This window comes from Lagenorhynchus albirostris, chromosome 4 (assembly GCF_949774975.1).
Source record: "Lagenorhynchus albirostris chromosome 4, mLagAlb1.1, whole genome shotgun sequence".
Taxonomy (NCBI): Eukaryota; Metazoa; Chordata; class Mammalia; order Artiodactyla; family Delphinidae; genus Lagenorhynchus; species Lagenorhynchus albirostris.
In genome coordinates this window covers 96,691,631-96,708,726 of record NC_083098.1, presented here as the reverse complement: position 1 = coordinate 96,708,726, position 17,096 = coordinate 96,691,631, and the positions used below count along the sequence as shown (strand labels likewise).

General features: G+C 39.2%; 1 protein-coding gene across 3 annotated transcripts in view; it reads left to right on the top strand.

Annotated features, from left to right (window-relative positions):
* ANAPC4 (anaphase promoting complex subunit 4) overlaps positions 1 to 9,381 on the top strand; it is a 41,313-nt gene extending 31,932 nt beyond the window's left edge. For 2 of the 3 annotated variants that reach the window (XM_060148408.1, XM_060148410.1), the window contains 9 exons: positions 1,503 to 1,596; positions 4,824 to 4,921; positions 5,495 to 5,556; positions 5,639 to 5,677; positions 5,775 to 5,876; positions 6,684 to 6,758; positions 7,741 to 7,914; positions 8,556 to 8,679; positions 9,046 to 9,381. In XM_060148408.1, the coding sequence (XP_060004391.1) occupies positions 1,503 to 1,596; positions 4,824 to 4,921; positions 5,495 to 5,556; positions 5,639 to 5,677; positions 5,775 to 5,876; positions 6,684 to 6,758; positions 7,741 to 7,914; positions 8,556 to 8,679; positions 9,046 to 9,273 (996 nt within the window). In that variant the 3' untranslated portion in view covers positions 9,274 to 9,381. The remainder of the gene's footprint in view (positions 1 to 1,502; positions 1,597 to 4,823; positions 4,922 to 5,494; positions 5,557 to 5,638; positions 5,678 to 5,774; positions 5,877 to 6,683; positions 6,759 to 7,740; positions 7,915 to 8,555; positions 8,680 to 9,045) is intronic. The other variant, XM_060148409.1, reaches the window with a different exon arrangement.
* Positions 9,382 to 17,096: the final 7,715 nt, after the last annotated feature.

Genomic DNA, 17,096 nt, shown 5'->3' with positions numbered 1-17,096 from the left:
TACTACACCAGATCCTGACAAGTGGTAGTATCTTAGGTTAGTTTCAGTATGGAATCTAAATTGCATCAGTGGACTTTTCATATTCTGATGCACTAAAGTTCATTCATCTACCTTGCACTTTGGATGGATCTTCTACGCTGTGCATGTGATTTTGCCATATCATGTATTGGTCATTTGGAAAATACTGATTCGCTGAATTACAACGATCTTCCATATGCTGACACCTTTCTTCATAAAGTATCCAAAAGTCAGATTTTGTTAATGTCATTACCAATCTCATCAGACAATGTTTAACTACTGTGAGGTTGTCAAGCACATAGTGGCAGATACATGTTTTTCAAAAATTTTAATTTTGGCTTAAATGTTTAAATTTTATCATTGGTAATAAATACTGTCAGGTTTTTTTTGTTGTTGTTTTTGTGGGTTTTTTTTTTTTGTGGTATGCGGGCCTCTCACTGTTGTGGCTTCTCCCGTTGCGGAGCACAGGCTCTGGACGCACAGGCTCAGCGGCCATGGCTCACAGGCCCAGCCGCTCCGCGGCATGTGGGATCTTCCCAGACCGGGGCACGAACCCGTGTCCCCTGCATCGGCAGGCGGACTCTCAACCACTGCGCCACCAGGGAAACCCCTGTCAGTTGTTTTGCTTAAAGTGACAGGATCACTTCCTTTATTTTCAAGAACATATCTGCCAAATACCAAAGAATGAATAATCATAGTTTGTCTGCCAGTTGTTCTTTTGAGTGAAAATGGAATTCCATTAATAACAAAGAAGTGCCTGGCCTGACTCACAACTACATTTTCATAAATGCTTTCCCTCATGATAACTGTCATACTTTGGTAGGCAGCAAAAGTGCTTTATTTATACTTCCCAATTCTGTCACTCAGAATATTAAAAAGATTTTGTTGAGATTTAGTTTAATCATTTTAATAGCCTCATTAGAGATTAGTGAAACTGTATGTGGCAAAAAGGAGTATAGTGACTGCTAGTATGGTTTGGGGCCACTACTTTGATTCTTGGTGACAGTGTCAGCAGTTTTCTCCACCTGTGCTTTTGACTATCAGGGCAGATGTCATTACAGTGAAAAGGGCAAATAATATCTTGATACTATTATAAAAATAGTAATGACCTCATGGATCTCTGAAAGCATCTTGAAGACTCTCAGAGCTGCATGGATCACACTTTGAGAACTACTGCCATAGATTAGACTGACAGTTGATACTTTTCAAATTAATTTATAAACTTACATGTGTAAGTTTAAAATGTGCTTCCTGAAAATAGAACATGAAATTTAAACTCAATTTATAGTCTCTAAATCTACAGCATTCTAATGTTTGCAGTTCAGTTGCTTGGCATTTAGCAGACTTTGGTCATCTCACAGAATAATGCACTTTCAGAGGACTTGGCAGTGAAACAAAATAAGTAGAATAATGTTAAATATAAACAATTTCGGAGCCTAATGCTTTGGTTTACAAAACTTAAATTTCTAATTCTGTACTTCTAGTACTTGAAAGACGAAGATGATGATCTTGTGTCACCCCCTAACACAGAAGGGAACCAGTGGTATGACTTTCTTCAAAACAGCAGCCGCCTTAAAGGTATTTCATGAACCAGCATGGATTTTGGCCATGTTTATATTTATTTGAGACCAGTACATCAGCAAGTGTACTTGCTGAATACTTATCTGAGTTCTTTAGATTTATCTTTTGTGTCCATTTTATTTGATTATAGAAACAGTAAAATAATAACAGTATATGACATTACCATGTTCAGAAACACTCTGATATTAACTGTGATGTAGTAAGATTGCTTAAGTATCGTCCATTATAAAAAATATGTATTAAAAAGTAGGATATTGGGAAGAAAACTGTAGAGCCTATCAGTCAGAGAAGTCTATTTTGCCAGTTCCAATTTATTAGCTTTTAAGAGCATATGATGCTTTTAACTCCTATAATGATGCATCCCTGTATTCTTCTGAGGTTGCATTTTTAATTGTTATGCCTTTCATTCTCTAGGATGTTGATTTGGTAAAACTTTATTTAGCCAACATTACTGGGAATACAACACAAAATAGCAACCATTAAATATGTCGAAACGTCTCCATTTTAGATGAAAAGATTTTTAAAGCATCTGTTTCTTTGCTTTCTCAAAGAATAATCTGACCACAGTTTAGCTATTTCTTAGATCCTTGGGGTAATAGCCACATACATATATTACCTCCTTTAATCTTCACAAGAATCTATGAGGTAGTTACTTATTATCTTCATTTTACTAGTGAGGAAACTGAAGGTTAGAGAAGGCCCCAAGGTGGTAAGCGATAGAGCTAGAATTCTGCTAACTTGAGAGCCTGAGTTTTTAACTGGACTTAGTAGTGACCTCTACTCTGTGTGGTTGCTGTGTATCTGAATGAGTGAGTGAGTGGGGGGAGGCAGAGAAATCTCAGGCCCAGAACTTTGCTTACTGCTGTTTTGATTTAACCCTACAAGTCCAAATTCTTTTTCAGAGCAGGACGTATTTTACATTGTTTGAGAGTCTTAAGATCCATTGAGAGAGATGTATTGACGTAAGTTAGCTATTGAATAGAGGGAAAATGAAAGTACAGCTGACTCAGCTCATTTACCGTATTTAATCAGGATGTCCAAGGAGTGAGGAAGGATGCCTGGGGAGGGCTGATGGCAGTGTACCAGCAGGGGTGTGGCACCTGGACCCTGTCACTGTTGGGCTAATATCCATCCTGGGGACTTTGGACTAAAAACAGGTTCTACCCTTTTTTCTCCCCACATCTTCTATGGCTGAACAGAAAGGTGTAATCTTAGTTACAGATCTCATGTTTAACTTCAGATTAACTCCATCTCTTACATGCTTAAGAGTTTGCTAGTGTGTGACTTTGGGCAAGCTCATTAATCTCCCAGTTTCTTAGTCTAGTATGAAGTAATACCAACTGTCATTATGGAGCTATTAAGAAACCTTTAATGAAACTTCTTCCTAGCACTTTGCAAAAATCAAGTGCTAAATGCTTAGCACACCTAGCTTCCCAGGGGATGTGAGAGAGTCGGTGTTGTTACGTGGGTAGAGGTCGGTGTGCTGGAAGCCGGGCTGCCTGGGCTGAAGTCCTGCTCTGCCACTCCCTGGTGTGGGGCTGAGGGCACGTTGCCTGACCTCTCTGTGCCCCAGTTTTCTCTTCTGTAAAGTGAGGGTGATGAGAGCGCCTCCCTCAAAGAGCTGTTGGGAAGATGAAACAAATTAACCTAGATGAAGCACTTAGGATAGTGCCCGGCACATAGCATGTAAGCAGGCAGTATGCATCTGAGCTGTTTTTACTCAAAACACTTCCGACACCAAAATGAGAGGCTTTTTTCCCTCCTGAGACCAATTCTGACACCACCTGGGTGTCCTACAGTTCGATTCTGACACTAACTCTGCAGAGTTACCACCAGACTCCACAGGGTTAGGGCTTAGTCCCACAAGACTGCCCCCACTTCAGAGTTCAGTCACAAGTACGGGGTCCCCAGGTTACCCACACTTCTGTTCCACTTGGCTACAAAGTTGGGGCTTCCCATGCTTCAGTTTTAATAATTTGCTAAAATGGCTCACAAAACTCAGAAACACTTAACTTACATCTACCAGTTTATTATAAAGGATACAACTCTGGAATAGCCAAATGGAAGAGATGCATGGGGCAAGGTATGGGGAGGGGCATGGAGCTTCCATCCCCTCTCCAGGCGCACTGCCCTCCCAGCACCTTAAGCATCGACCCAGAGGCCCTCTGCTCTGTCGTTTAGGGGCGTTATGGAGTTTTCATTATGTAGGGGTTAGGGGCCATTGGTGACGGGACTCAACGCTAGCTTCTCTCCCCTACCCGCAGGTCGAGGGAAGGGGCTGAAAGTTCCAAGCTTCTAATCAAGGCTTAGTCTTTATGGATACCAGCCCCCATCCTGAAGCTATCTAAGGGCCTCATTAAAACTCATTAAGGAGCTCTGGGCCAGGAACTGGGGACAAAGACCAAATATCTCTCTATGATACCACAGCATCTGTCACCTGTTGGGAGCTTAAAATGTTAACACGATTAAAGCTCCTTTTATCCAGTATAGCTGGGACGTGAGGTGCTGTGAGGGAGGCCTACAGAGCACAGTCGAAGAGGGTGGGCTTGGGAGTTGGACCTGGGTTTGATTCAGAGTCTAGCTTCCTAGTCATTCTCACGCTGGGCAATTGCCTACACCTCCTAAGCCTCATTTTTTTTACTTTTTTTAATCAGTAAAATAAAGAGTATGATGCTTAATATATACAGCTGTTGTAAACAATAGAAACAACAGGTATAAAAAGAACCTAGCATACTTGGTGTCACTAAATGAAAAATTATATATTACTTTCTACTGATAAAGTAGTCTTTTCAAAAGTAAAGAGCTTATTTTCGTAGCACCAGTTTCTTGTCTCCTGTTTTTGTTTTCACTATCACACTCTTCCAAAACAAGCGCTGTTGTTATACCATTGTGGCAAAGAAGAGAGAAAAATGAACTTATTTCATTATATGTCTTATGGTTTCCAAATCATCCCTTTCTTCTTATAGCCAGCAGAAGCATACTGTTGGATTTTGGTGGGAAAAAATAAAATATAGAATAATAAGCTGCAAGGACTGGCAGCAGGGGACGATGCAAGGCAGAAGCCCACGGTCATTTTTAGTGAGGTCGTGCCAAGGTGTAATGAAGTGGCCAGGGAGAGTTCCACCATCAGATGAGCTGTGTGGGCTGGCTCCAGCAGTAGATCAGTTTCTCCTAGTTATCTGGTTTGTTATAGCTTTTTATTTTTTGTTTTTGTTTCAAACCAGAAAGTCCTCTGCTGTTTCCTTATTATCCTCGAAAATCATTGCATTTTGTGAAAAGGCGGATGGAGAACGTTATTGATCATTGCTTGCAAAAGCCAGCAGTAAGTTTGAAAGAAATGCATGTTTTTGTGTAGGAGCAAGAACATCTGCGATATGCGGCTCGCTTATGTAAATGGTCGTAGTTATTAAGATGAACCATATCAAAATGCTGGTATTCAGCTATTTCTGACTAACAAAAATGGCAGTTTCATATGGTTCACTCTAGTATTTCCTCTTATTGTTGCTTTCTTAACATAGATTAAAAAATAAATACATGGTTATTGAACGTGTTGACGTCCTTTAGTATTTTACTTGTGCCCAGAACAGACTTATTATAAATGGTCTTAGTTACAGAGCTGATGTGTCTGTTAACTACTGAGTGAATGATGGATGATTGATGCTATGGGACTAGAAGAGGTGGTTTCTAACCTGCCATCACTTATCTCCAGGGTCCTTTTCAGCTCAGAACTTTCTCTCTTCCTTACTGCCATGACTGTCATTAAAGTTTCTTGCATGAAGGTTGGTGATATAGATGATTTTTCACTAGACTTAAACAGTGACGAGCAGTCACTTTCTGTGGAGTATTTATTTTTGTGTATGTATATGCTTTAATTATATGTTTAAATCTTATTTAGGATGTAATTGGAAAATCGATGAATCAAGCAATATGTATTCCATTATATAGAGATGCTAGAAGGTAATTCTGTTTACCTTTTTGGGTGATATAATTCAGCAGCCAATTAAAATTTTTCTTACTTCTTTTTTTTCTTTTGTTTTAGTGAGGACTCCACACGTAGATTGTTCAAATTCCCTTTTCTGTAAGTGTCTCTCCCCTATCTCATGTGAATAATACAGTTTGGTTCTCTGCATTGGTAGCTAAATAATCATGTTTTGACATTAATTTTTTTTCCTTAGGTGGAATAATAAAACCTCAAATCTGCATTATCTTCTTTTTACTATTTTAGAAGATTCACTTTATAAAATGTGCATCTTAAGGAGACATACTGATATTTCCCAGTAAGTATTAATCTGAAGTTTGAACCAAGGAGATAAGATTTTATTATTTTTAATCATAAAACATACCACTTCCCTTCCCTACATTTCAGGTTTTAGTTAAGCTGCCTTATAGGCTTGCTAACTTAACTGTTCTGGTCTTCGTTTTCACATTTTTAAGGTGGTAATGCCAAATTAGGAAGCTATGTGATCCCTTTTAATTCTAGATTATTTAATATTGTATTGGTATATAGCTGTTACATGTAGGATATTTTTAGGGTTAGGAAAAATATAACAACAGAATAGTCAGGATTATATCTCATCAACTTGTGGAAGTTCAAAATTATATTTTGGCTTCCTTATAGAAAGGATTTTTACCTCAGGTTAAGTATGCCTTTCATTAAACAAGAAGCCTTGCATATAGAGACTTCTTTTGAGAATGCAAATAAAAGTTCTGAAAAATAAATCATATTCAGGATGTCACTAGGATCTTAAATGATTTTAAATCTAAACCTGAGGGAAAGTTTTTGAAACCAAGATGTAGCCCGAGAGAAATAATTTGGTTGTCCGAAACATCCTTATTTTATAAGGAATCTTGCTACTTTGGTGACTATAAGGTTTTAAACTAAGCTGTAATTTTGATGTTAGTTTTATCTATCAGGGGTTTATATCAGTTATCAGTATTCTAGAGTGAGTGTAATAGTATTTTGGTCTGAGGTTTGGTGATTAGGTAAATGTACTAACAATCATGTTCTTTCAAGCGTATATAGATTATTGCCTCTCCAACTTGTTCTACAAAGTCTCTTCCCCCACCCCCTTTCTTTCTTGAAGATCTGTAAGTAATGGACTAATTGCTATTAAATTTGGGAGCTTCACATATGCCACAACTGAAAAAGTGAGAAGAAGGTAAATCTTGAATCTTGTTTGAGTGAGATGTCTATATAATAAATACAATTATAGGAATATGGCTAGACTCAGTTACAGTGATGATATTCTTAGAAGGCCTTCATCATTTGCAACTTAGGGGGCTGGGTTGGTTATGTATTTTATACTTAGAGGATGATTTGACTTACAGTGAAAGGAACCTTACTGGCCTGCAGGAATTTTTATAGTGTGCTTTCCTACAATTAATACTTCTGAGCTCTTTGTCAACTAAGAAAGTAATGTGGGTCCAGGGGGCAGATGGCTGAAGGTCTTCTTATGACCAGCGAGGTGTGAGGTGGTATCCTTCTCACTGGGGTGGGATTTTCTTAGGGCACAAAGGGTAACAATACTTGATGTCATCCTGAGGCTTTTGCAAGAGAAAGAACTGACACTAATCCTAAACCAACCTTTTTCTTACTCTTTTCCTTACATAAATGAAGTTCTTTATGATAATGTCTTTGAAGTTGTGTCTTTTCATATGTAAATCTTATTTTTACTTTTCACTCTAGTAAACTCTGTTTATTATATATATGTATATATGTATATACACACACACACACACACACACACACATGTATATACATGGTGTCATTCATGGAATCTCTACAGGCTTAAGGCCTGACCATTGATGTCAAGAGTTTTCTGGAGCTGTGAACCAAGTTCACAGGTTTTTCTTTTTTCATGATTATCTATTTTCAGGGCCTAGTTATATTTGTGAATAATCAGTACAACAGGTAACTGTGACATTAGTGTAAACTAATGATATATTTTAAATGTTACTGAGTACAACAGGTAACTGTGACTTTAGTGTAAACTAGTGATATATTTTAAATGTTACTGTATAGAATGTCACTTGATATTTTCATTGTCAGTTTTCTGCTTGGTACCAGTATAATGTTATATATACAGTATTTTCTCAGTCATGATAACATCTTTGGTATAACAAAACTTATTTTAATTCTAGCACCTACAGTTGTTTAGATGCACAGTTTTATGATGATGAAACTGTCACAGTAGTTCTTAAAGACACTGTAGGACGTGAAGGAAGAGATAGACTCTTGGTCCAGTTGCCGTTGTCTTTAGTGTATAACAGTGAAGATTCTGCAGAATATCAGTTCACTGGGTCTTACTCTACAAGGTAACTTACATTAGTAAGATTGTGTTTCTGATAGAACAGTTAAATGTTTTTTTAATGTATATTGTACATTCTGGTTCTTTAGGTTTTATAGATAAATAAAGTCAGCTGAGCAGAAATGCTTCTATTTTTTTATTGAAAAAATACTGGCTTCAACAGCTCCTCTGTCAAGAATTATTTGCTGGAACAAGGTGGGGAATTATTTGGTGTGGAGAATGGAACTTCTGTTTTCAAGGATAGCATGAACCCCAGTTTGTAGTAGAGTTATTTTAGATTTGCCTTTAGTATTTTCCTTTCAGAATTAGAACTTCGGTAGCCACATAGAGGTTCAAGGTCAGTTGAAAGAGATGGCTTTAGATTGAAATTTAAATAGGCAGTTCTCTAATTTTTAAAATGAGTCCATTTGCTTACCTTGAAAGTGAATCAAAAACCTTACTAAGGTTTCTGCCTTAAAAAGGTATTCTGCCTATTTGGAAATGCAGTTTTTTCATAGAATATATAGTATCACAGCTTTTTTATACAGTAGCTGGTAGAATTATATTGGAAATGGGAATACTGGTAGAAATCAAACCCTGATACCACCCCTAGTAAACCAGGGAGAACAACCCCATTTCACTCCTGGATTGGTTTTCTCCCCTCTCTAGGCTAGATGAGCAGCGTAGTGCTATTCCCACCCGTACCATGCACTTTGAAAAGCACTGGAGATTACTGGAAAGTATGAAAGCACAGTATGTTGCTGGGAATGGTTTTCGCAAAGTGTCCTGTGTGGTAAGTATTAAATTGTTGCAAAGAGTAACAGAAGCAACAGGATCTGTAAGTCCTCTCAGTGCAAACATTTAGTGATGTCAAGCTTTTATTGATTATGAGCAGGTAGTGGCCTTAGCTATTTAGTTCTCTTGTTCTGAGAAAGCTTACTAAGTAATTAATAACAATTTTAGATTTTAGTAATCTTGAAATTGTATGTGGAGATCCTTTTATACAAAATGAAAGCTGAGTTTAGTGATTTTGTTGTAAATTGATTGGAAAATAACTTTCCTATAAAACCACTTTTTTCCGATTTCTTATTTCTAATTTTTTATATATAATGTATTAGTTAAGCCATTTTAAAAGTTCTTTATTTGGCCTTTTCTTTAGTTAAGCTCGAATCTCCGTCATGTGAGAGTATTTGAAATGGACATAGATGATGAATGGGAGCTTGATGAGTCTTCGGATGAAGAGGAGGAAGCCAGTAATAAGCCTGTAAAAATAAAGGAAGAAGTATTGTCTGAGTCGGAAGCAGAGAACCAGCAAGCTGGCACTGCTGCTTTAGCTCCAGAGATGGTCATTAAAGTAGAAAAACTTGACCCTGAGCTAGACTCATGATCTAGCTTGCCATTATTTTGTATGTTCTCTTGTCAGAAAGGACACAGATGATGATCGAAGATGTGTTGGACCACTTAATTTTCTTTGTGAAATAAACAGTAAATTTTATTTTTTTTTTGTTCTGCGTCATCTTCTTTTAGTGGTAGAGCCACTGTGATAGATTTTCTTTTCACCATGATTTCTTTTTAATACTGTGTGCAGAACTAGTGTTAAAGAAAATATAAATTGAATGTGAAGAAAAAGTTTAATCTTTTCTGTCAAAAGGTAGGTATCAGGAATCATTCCTGTATCAGGAAGAAATTACGTTTAGTCATTCATCACTGGAAGTTTTGATGCATTTAGTATTTTTAAAACGCAGACAACATTTATTCCTGTTTTTCCATCTTCCTCTTCTAGTTCACTTTAGATCTCCAGAATGCTTTTAAAATTATGTTTTTATACTGATTTACTGTAACCCTAAATAAGCCAAGAGATGGCTACTATCTTTATGATCTAAATAGCAAAAACATTGCTTGACACCTGCATGATTATCTTTTCTCACTGCTACTTTATTTGAGCTCTGAATTCTTTGAATCACCAGTGTTTAGAAGTGTATTTTTCCTCTGTAGAATTGGTCAAGGACATATGTGGCTGTCTGTGTGGTTGGTTCCTTGGGAACATGAGAAATAGGGATCAACTAAACATAATTTAGCATTAGTGCAAATGAGTGCTTGTTGATTTCCTAATGCTCATTTCTAAAGTAGAATGGTACTGTCATGTGACTTTCAAAGTTCCCATTTCATATATGAATTCTTTTTTTTTTTTTTTTTTTGTCTGTGTTGGGTCTTCATTGCTACTCGTGGGCTTTCTCTAGTTGCGGCGAGCAGGGGCTACTCTTCGTTGCGGAGTGTGGGCTTCTCATTGTGGTGGCTTCTCTTGTTGCAGAGCACAGGCTCTAGGTGTGCGGGCTTAGTAGTTGTGGCGCACAGCCTCAGTTGCTCTGTGGCATGTGGGATCTTCCCGGACCAGGGCTCGAACCCGTGTCCCCTGCATTGGCAGGAGGACTCCTAACCACTGCGCCACCAGGGAAGTCCTATGTGAATTCTAATATCAGTTCACTGGTAAGTAAAAGAATCACTTTTGAAAGCTTTAAATATCTTTAGGCAGCAACATATACTATAACCAGGTAAGTGGGTAATTGCAAGTTTGCTGTGTCATTTGTTTCTTTAATAGGGATCTGTTGTACTTTGATTTTAGGTATGTCACACTTAAGATTCTCAAGGTACCTCAGTTGGACTGATCTTTGTTGGTTTCGAAGGGAAAACTGAAGAGAATCCACTGTTGTGTGCATGAGCTTGGAGATTAGAACTCTCTTCAGGAGACCAACCATGCTAGCCCTCAGCCTTGCACTTAACAGTCCTTAAATACGATTAATATACAGTTTATATATATATGTTTATTAATGGTTGGTCAGTGTTGATGGCATGGTGCAGAATGCCTTGAATTAACTTCTGTCAGCAAGAAAGGTGAACTGTCAGATGACATTACAGAGAAAGTACAGGTTGTAGGTATGTGGAGCAAATTAGGGTGAATGCATTGCACAGATATACCACATAACATTTAAATAACTGATGGATTTTAGGGACAAATAATTACAGATTGTTCTTAGAATGAATTACAGTCTCAAAATAAGCAGCCAGTTCTTTGTTAGACTAATCTGTCTCATGTGACGTCATTAAATTTATAAAGATTTTTTGATATGTGAATATTTGCTTTCTATGGTTCCAGCATAGGGATAGATTGAAACTGGGACTCCTAGACTCTGCCCTTATCTTGAGCCAGGGATCAGAAATAGTTCTGTTGATGCACTAGCTGTCCCTTAACATTGAGTTAAATTAATGTGAATCACTCCTTCATGCACCCAGTGTTCATAGCAGGAGTGTGTACAGTAGCAAAGACATGGAAGCAACCTAAGCGTCCAACAGATGAATGAATAAAGAATATGTATGATACACACATGCACACGCACGCACGCGCGCGCACACACACACACACACAGTGGAATATTACTCAGCCATAAAAAAGAATGGAATATTGCTGTTTACAGCAACATGGGTGGACCTAGAGAATATCATAGTTAGTGAAGTAAGACAGAGAAAGACAAACATTATATGATATCACTTATATGTGGAATCTAAAAAATAATACAAATGAATTTATTTATAAAGTAGACTCACAGACACAGAAAAACTTATGGTTACCAAAGGGAAAGCAGGGGAGGGATAAATTAGGAGTATGGGCTTAACAGATAACATACTATTATATGTAAAATGTGAAACAAAGACTTACTGTATAGCACAGGGAACTATATTCAATATCTTGTAATAAAGGAAAAGAATATGAAAAAATATATATATATATATTTAACTGAATCACTTTGCTGTACACCAGTAACAAAATATTGTCAATCAACTATACTTCAATTTAAAAAAATGTGAATCATTCCTAATTATAGGAGTATAGTTTTTTCATTAATGCTTTTAACAAATATGATAAATCACCTATTTTGGAACTGGGTTTGTATTATATCAAAGTGAAAAAGTTTAAACTGATATCTGCATATATCTTTTTTATGTTTTAATAAGTATAAAACAATTTTCTGTTTATCATTGTATTTTTATATATGTGCTATCATTTCCACATTATAAGAAATTTTGCTTTTAATATTTAGAAGCAATCTGATCATTATAGATTATCACTTTATTTCTAGTGTATTTAGCAGCACATGCTGAATTTGAGTTTTGAATTTAGTGAATGACAAGTAAGGTGTGGGGATGTGAGCACCCTGGGCCGTAGGCCTCCACCAGTTACTGGCTGTGTGCGGAACTCTGGGCCCTGACCTTTGTACAGTGGGGATAAGTGAGAGCCTGTCCCAGGTTTGAGGACTAATGAGGGCTCAGTAGAGCATTGTGGTTGGCATGTAGGAGACACCTGATAGATTAGCACTTCTTAGTACAGTATTCTGTGCTGCTCTTTTCTGTGTTAAATTGTGTTAGTTTTTTAGAAATTTAAATAGCCTTTTTTTTTTTTTTTCCCTCTGTCAGACTTATTGGACTGTGACAATAGTCTTTTTAAGTCTCTGGGTTTCTTTTTTCTTTTTCGTTTTATTGTTGACTTTTTTCCAAAATAAAAATTTTACCCTCCAAAAGATGCTAAAACATGTTTTATTCAGAGCATTTGAATATAAATGTGAAGAAAACTATTAGGGTATAGCCTGAGTTTATGATGCCATAACTAGAGGAGTCTATATATCTGAATTAATCTAAATTTCCATTCTTGAGGAGGCCCAGCAAGCAGATGTACGCTAAAAACTTCTAGAGGATGCTATACCTGAAATTATGGTTTGCATGATTTCACCAGGGGCAAATCAGTTTCTTTGGCACCTCTTGAAGTTGTGACAATTATCTATAGACTGTTTGCATTTATTAGAATCTATGTTTGACTGCGTGTATCATCTTTAGTTCTCACTGAGCCGGAGGGAGATGGTACCTAGGATTACACAAAGTCAGGGTCACAAAAACCTTATAACGTGAGAGTAAGATATTAATATTTCGATAATATTAGAGCAGAAAATAGTATTTGAACTCGTAGGAGGAATATTGTGATCAGAAGTTCTCAGTTGTTGAAGGGTTAGTGCTAAGAAGTGAACTGTTAATATGGTAGATAATCAATGTTTTTCACTTTCTGAGTGAACTAGAACAGGATTTCCCATGAAGCACAGGCCACCACATAAAAATCACCTGGGCCAGTGATTAAAAATGCAAATTTATGGGTGCTTCCACAGGCCTGCTCAGTCAGAATATGAAGGTGGGGCCCAGGTCTGCATTTTTAACCAGCTCACCTGATCTTATGCCCACCAAGGGTAAGAACCAGTATTCTCCACAGAAGCTGTTTTTTAGTAATTAGATGTTTAGTATTTTGTTGTTGTTGTTGTAAGGTTAAAAGCTGCTCCCTTAGATGCATTGAAAATTGATGTATTTTTTTTCCTTTAAAAATAACCCTCACTGGTGATGAATTTCACATGCAAGGTGCTCATACTTCCATTAAGTCTATTTAGATGGCGGTGGACCTAATTGTACCCCAACTCTCTATGTACTATGGCATGTATAAATGAATCCCTTAAGGCCACATTTCAGCCCAAGGAAGGTATGGTTCAACCAAGTAATAGATGCTCAGTTGGGTCTCTGTGGGCCATGAGTTGGTAATAGTCCATTTCAGTTCATAAATGTCACCTTTCCTCAGGTGTGTGCAATCAGACTGAAGTCACAGTGCTTCTGGACACGAAGTGTGCTGTGTGGTTACCGCTGTACCAATGATAAAACTGTCCCATGACATGACTTAATGACACTGTGTTTACCGGCTTGATAGATGTTTTAAACGTTCAGGCAAGGAGATAAGTCTGTAGTCCATGCCTCCTGCCTCCGAATTCCGACGTTGTCATGTTCCCCCAACCAGACTGGATTCCTGATTCCGGTTGCAGAGGGAACGTTATTATTTTAAATTTCCCCACTGTTCAGATGGTAAAACTGGGTGTTTAGGAGCCCAGCTAGATGTGATTGTCAACATTTTAAGTGATGCTGCCCAACTTTCTAACATTGATAACAGGTTCCTTCCCATTTTCCTTTCCACCACTTATTTTGTCCTGCCCAATTCCTGCAGGAAGGCATGTGAAGGATTTAAAAAAAAAAAAAAAAAAGATTTGGTTTGCTCTCTTGGGGTGCAAAGTCAAGATCTCCGCCGGGTGGCAGAATGTGGATAGCCAAGGGGCCAAGGCTATTGTTCTGGGTGCCATTTTCTCCCTACTGCAGGAGGAGCCATCAAGGGAGACTTGGAAAGAGTGACCCACGTGGCAGGAGGAGACCCAGGTAACTGGCTGACGGAAGCCCAGTCAGGAGAGCAGTCAGCCGCGTGAAATGCTGCCAAGTGGAGAAAGGGCGTGGTGGGGGATTGGCTGTTACCTCTGAAAAGCTGAGGGTTGGTGGTGGTTGCTTTTCAGATAACCCTCCGTCTCCTTAACATCTTCTCCGAGGCTCTTCAGGCTCTGCCCCGGCACTCTCCCGTCAGCTCGGGGCTCTTCCCCCAGCTCAGATGGGGTTGCTTTCTGTTTTTCTTGAATGAACCAAATTCTTTCCTACTCCGGGGCTTTGGGATACGCCCTTTGCTAGGGATGTTGTTTCCTAATCCGTCACAAAGTTAATTTACACTTATTCTTAATTTCTCAGCTCAGTGTCTCTTCCTCAGAGAAGCCTACTGTGCTTTTAGGAGTCTCTCTTACTGACCCCTTCCCTTCAGATCAGTTGTCACAATTTTGTAGTTATATATTAATTTGGTGCTTAGTATTTTATTGTCTAAATTAAATTATAAACCCTGTAGCATCAGAGTATATGTCCATTTTGCTTACCTCTCTATACTCAGTATCTGGCATAGTGCCTGGCACATAGTAGGTGCTCAAAATATACTCGATTCAATTATCAAAATATACAGCAAAATGGACACTGGTTTGAAATATGATAAATTATCCTGAACTCTTAACAACATTGCAATGTGTTGAATTTGTTCACAAATGGGCTGTATTACAAAATTTGCAAACTGATTGTTTGACACTCAGATTAGATTTCTCTAATTTCTATTTTTCTGTAGAAAAACTGTCATTGCTGGTCCCGGTCTGCACCTACTGAAAATAACAATTACAGATCTGCAAGCTCACCTCTATCCAAATATCAGCCTTGATTTCCAAATCAGGATTCCCAGTTTTCAGCCTTCACATAATTTTTAAGGCCTTCATTCTTGTGAATTTAGGATAGAGACGATGTATTTAGAAAGATGATTTTTAGTATTAAAAAAAAAGTGGTGACCCTGACAGGAAGTGTTCCAGAGGAGTGCTGGCAGCAGCAGCCCTATTTGAGTGGGTGTGAAATAGATGTGAAGTGAGCAAGTGGCGACCACAGAAGTAGGCAAGTCTTGAAGAATCTTGCTGCAAGAGGGGAGAGGAATGGAGTGGTGGCCAGAGGGAGACATGGCATCAGGGCTCTTTAAAAAATATGGATGCTGTGAAGGCATATTTATACAACCATAGGAGTAATCCACGAAAGGGGTAGAAATTGACCATTCTAGAGAAGGTGGGGAATATGTGAGAGTGAAACCCTCGAGGCAAAGAGCTAAGACCCACTGGTCAGCAGAAGGATCTGTCTTGGGTTGGAGCACGGTGTTCCTTCCACGCATGCTCACAGGAGTGTGTGGGGACAGTTGCTGGTGGGTAGTGGAACTGTGGGTAGTAGAACAATTTCCCCCAAGAGGTAAGGTCTCAGCAGAGAGAGATGGGAGGAGATGTGTGAAATTGTTGACCTCCAATGGGAAAGTGAATTTTGCTGAGGAAGTGTTAGCATTGAGAGTCTGCTGGAGATTCGTGGCATAAATTCAAAGAGTCCAATTAATGGAATCATTTTCTGCCACTGCTCAGGTGTCAGGTGGATTAGGTGGAACATTGGGTTTATTCTGGGTTGGGCTTTTGTCAAACCACTGCGACAAGGCAGAGAGGGAGGAGGGGCTTAGAGAAGGTAGTACCACTGTGACAGGGCCAGTGGGTTAGAAGGTGGAGGATCATGGGGTTTTGGAACCAGAAGGATGGGGAGACAGGCGGCAGCCAGAGGGGCCCTTTGCAGTGAGTGGTACAGAGGTGGTGGAGTTGATGAGGACAAGGGGAACTGTGGCCATGGTGGCTGCCGTTGGGAAGGAGAAAATCACTGGGGATCAGTAGATCAAGAATTGAGTGTCCGGGGTTTTTGGATGGCTCATCCATCCATGTGGCTACTCAAGCTGAGAAAGGAGATGACAGCAACCAGGTGGAGAAGGTTACCGTGCGTTGGGTGCTGAGGTCACCAGGGCAGGAGGAGGATGTGGTGACAGCTGTGAGCGGAACAGGAGGGAAAGGAAAAGCTGCCTGTGCTTCCAAGGCTCCTGGGCTTTGAGAGGCCCAGAGGAGGGTCCGTGACTTACATAAGGTCACTTAGGAAGTCATGAAGCAGGAAGTCAAGCCCAGGCGGGCTGAGGCAGGGCCAGGCTCCCAAGCCCCACGCCGACTGCACAAGAGGGGCTCGAAGCAGAACCCAGGGTTGTAGAGGACCTGGTGCAGGATAAGAATAAAAAGTCAGCTTGTGAGCACTGCAGTGTTTTCCAGTCCTGTATCACCCGGAGATTGGTACTTCCTCCATCTGGGAGATAAGATTAAAGGCCAGGGTGGAGGTGGAGCTCAGTTCTGAATTTTAAAGCTGGACTCAGCAGCTCTCCCTGCTGGCTCTGGGAAGTGGTTGTCCATGGTTGTTCTCCTGCCTGATCCTGTCTTTTTTTTTTTTTTTTTTTTCCCACATCTTTATTGGAGTATAATTGCTTTAAAATGGTGTGTTAGTTTCTGCTCTACAACGAAGTGAATCAGTTATACATATACATATGTTCCCACATCTCTTCCCTCCCACGTCTCCCTCCCTCCCACCCTCCACATCCCACCCCTCCAGGTGGTCACAGAGCACTGAGCTGATCTCCCTGTGCTATGCGGCTGCTTCCCACTAGCTATCTACCTTACTTTTGGTAGTGTATATATGTCCATGCCACTCTCTCACTTTGTCACAGCTTACCCTTCCCCCTCCCCATATCCTCAAGTCCATTCTCTAGTAGGTCTGTGTCTTTATTCCTGTCTTACCCCTAGGTTCTTCATGACATTTTTTTTCTTAAATTCCATATGTATGTGTTAGCATACGGTATTTGTCTTTCTCTTTCTGACTTATTTC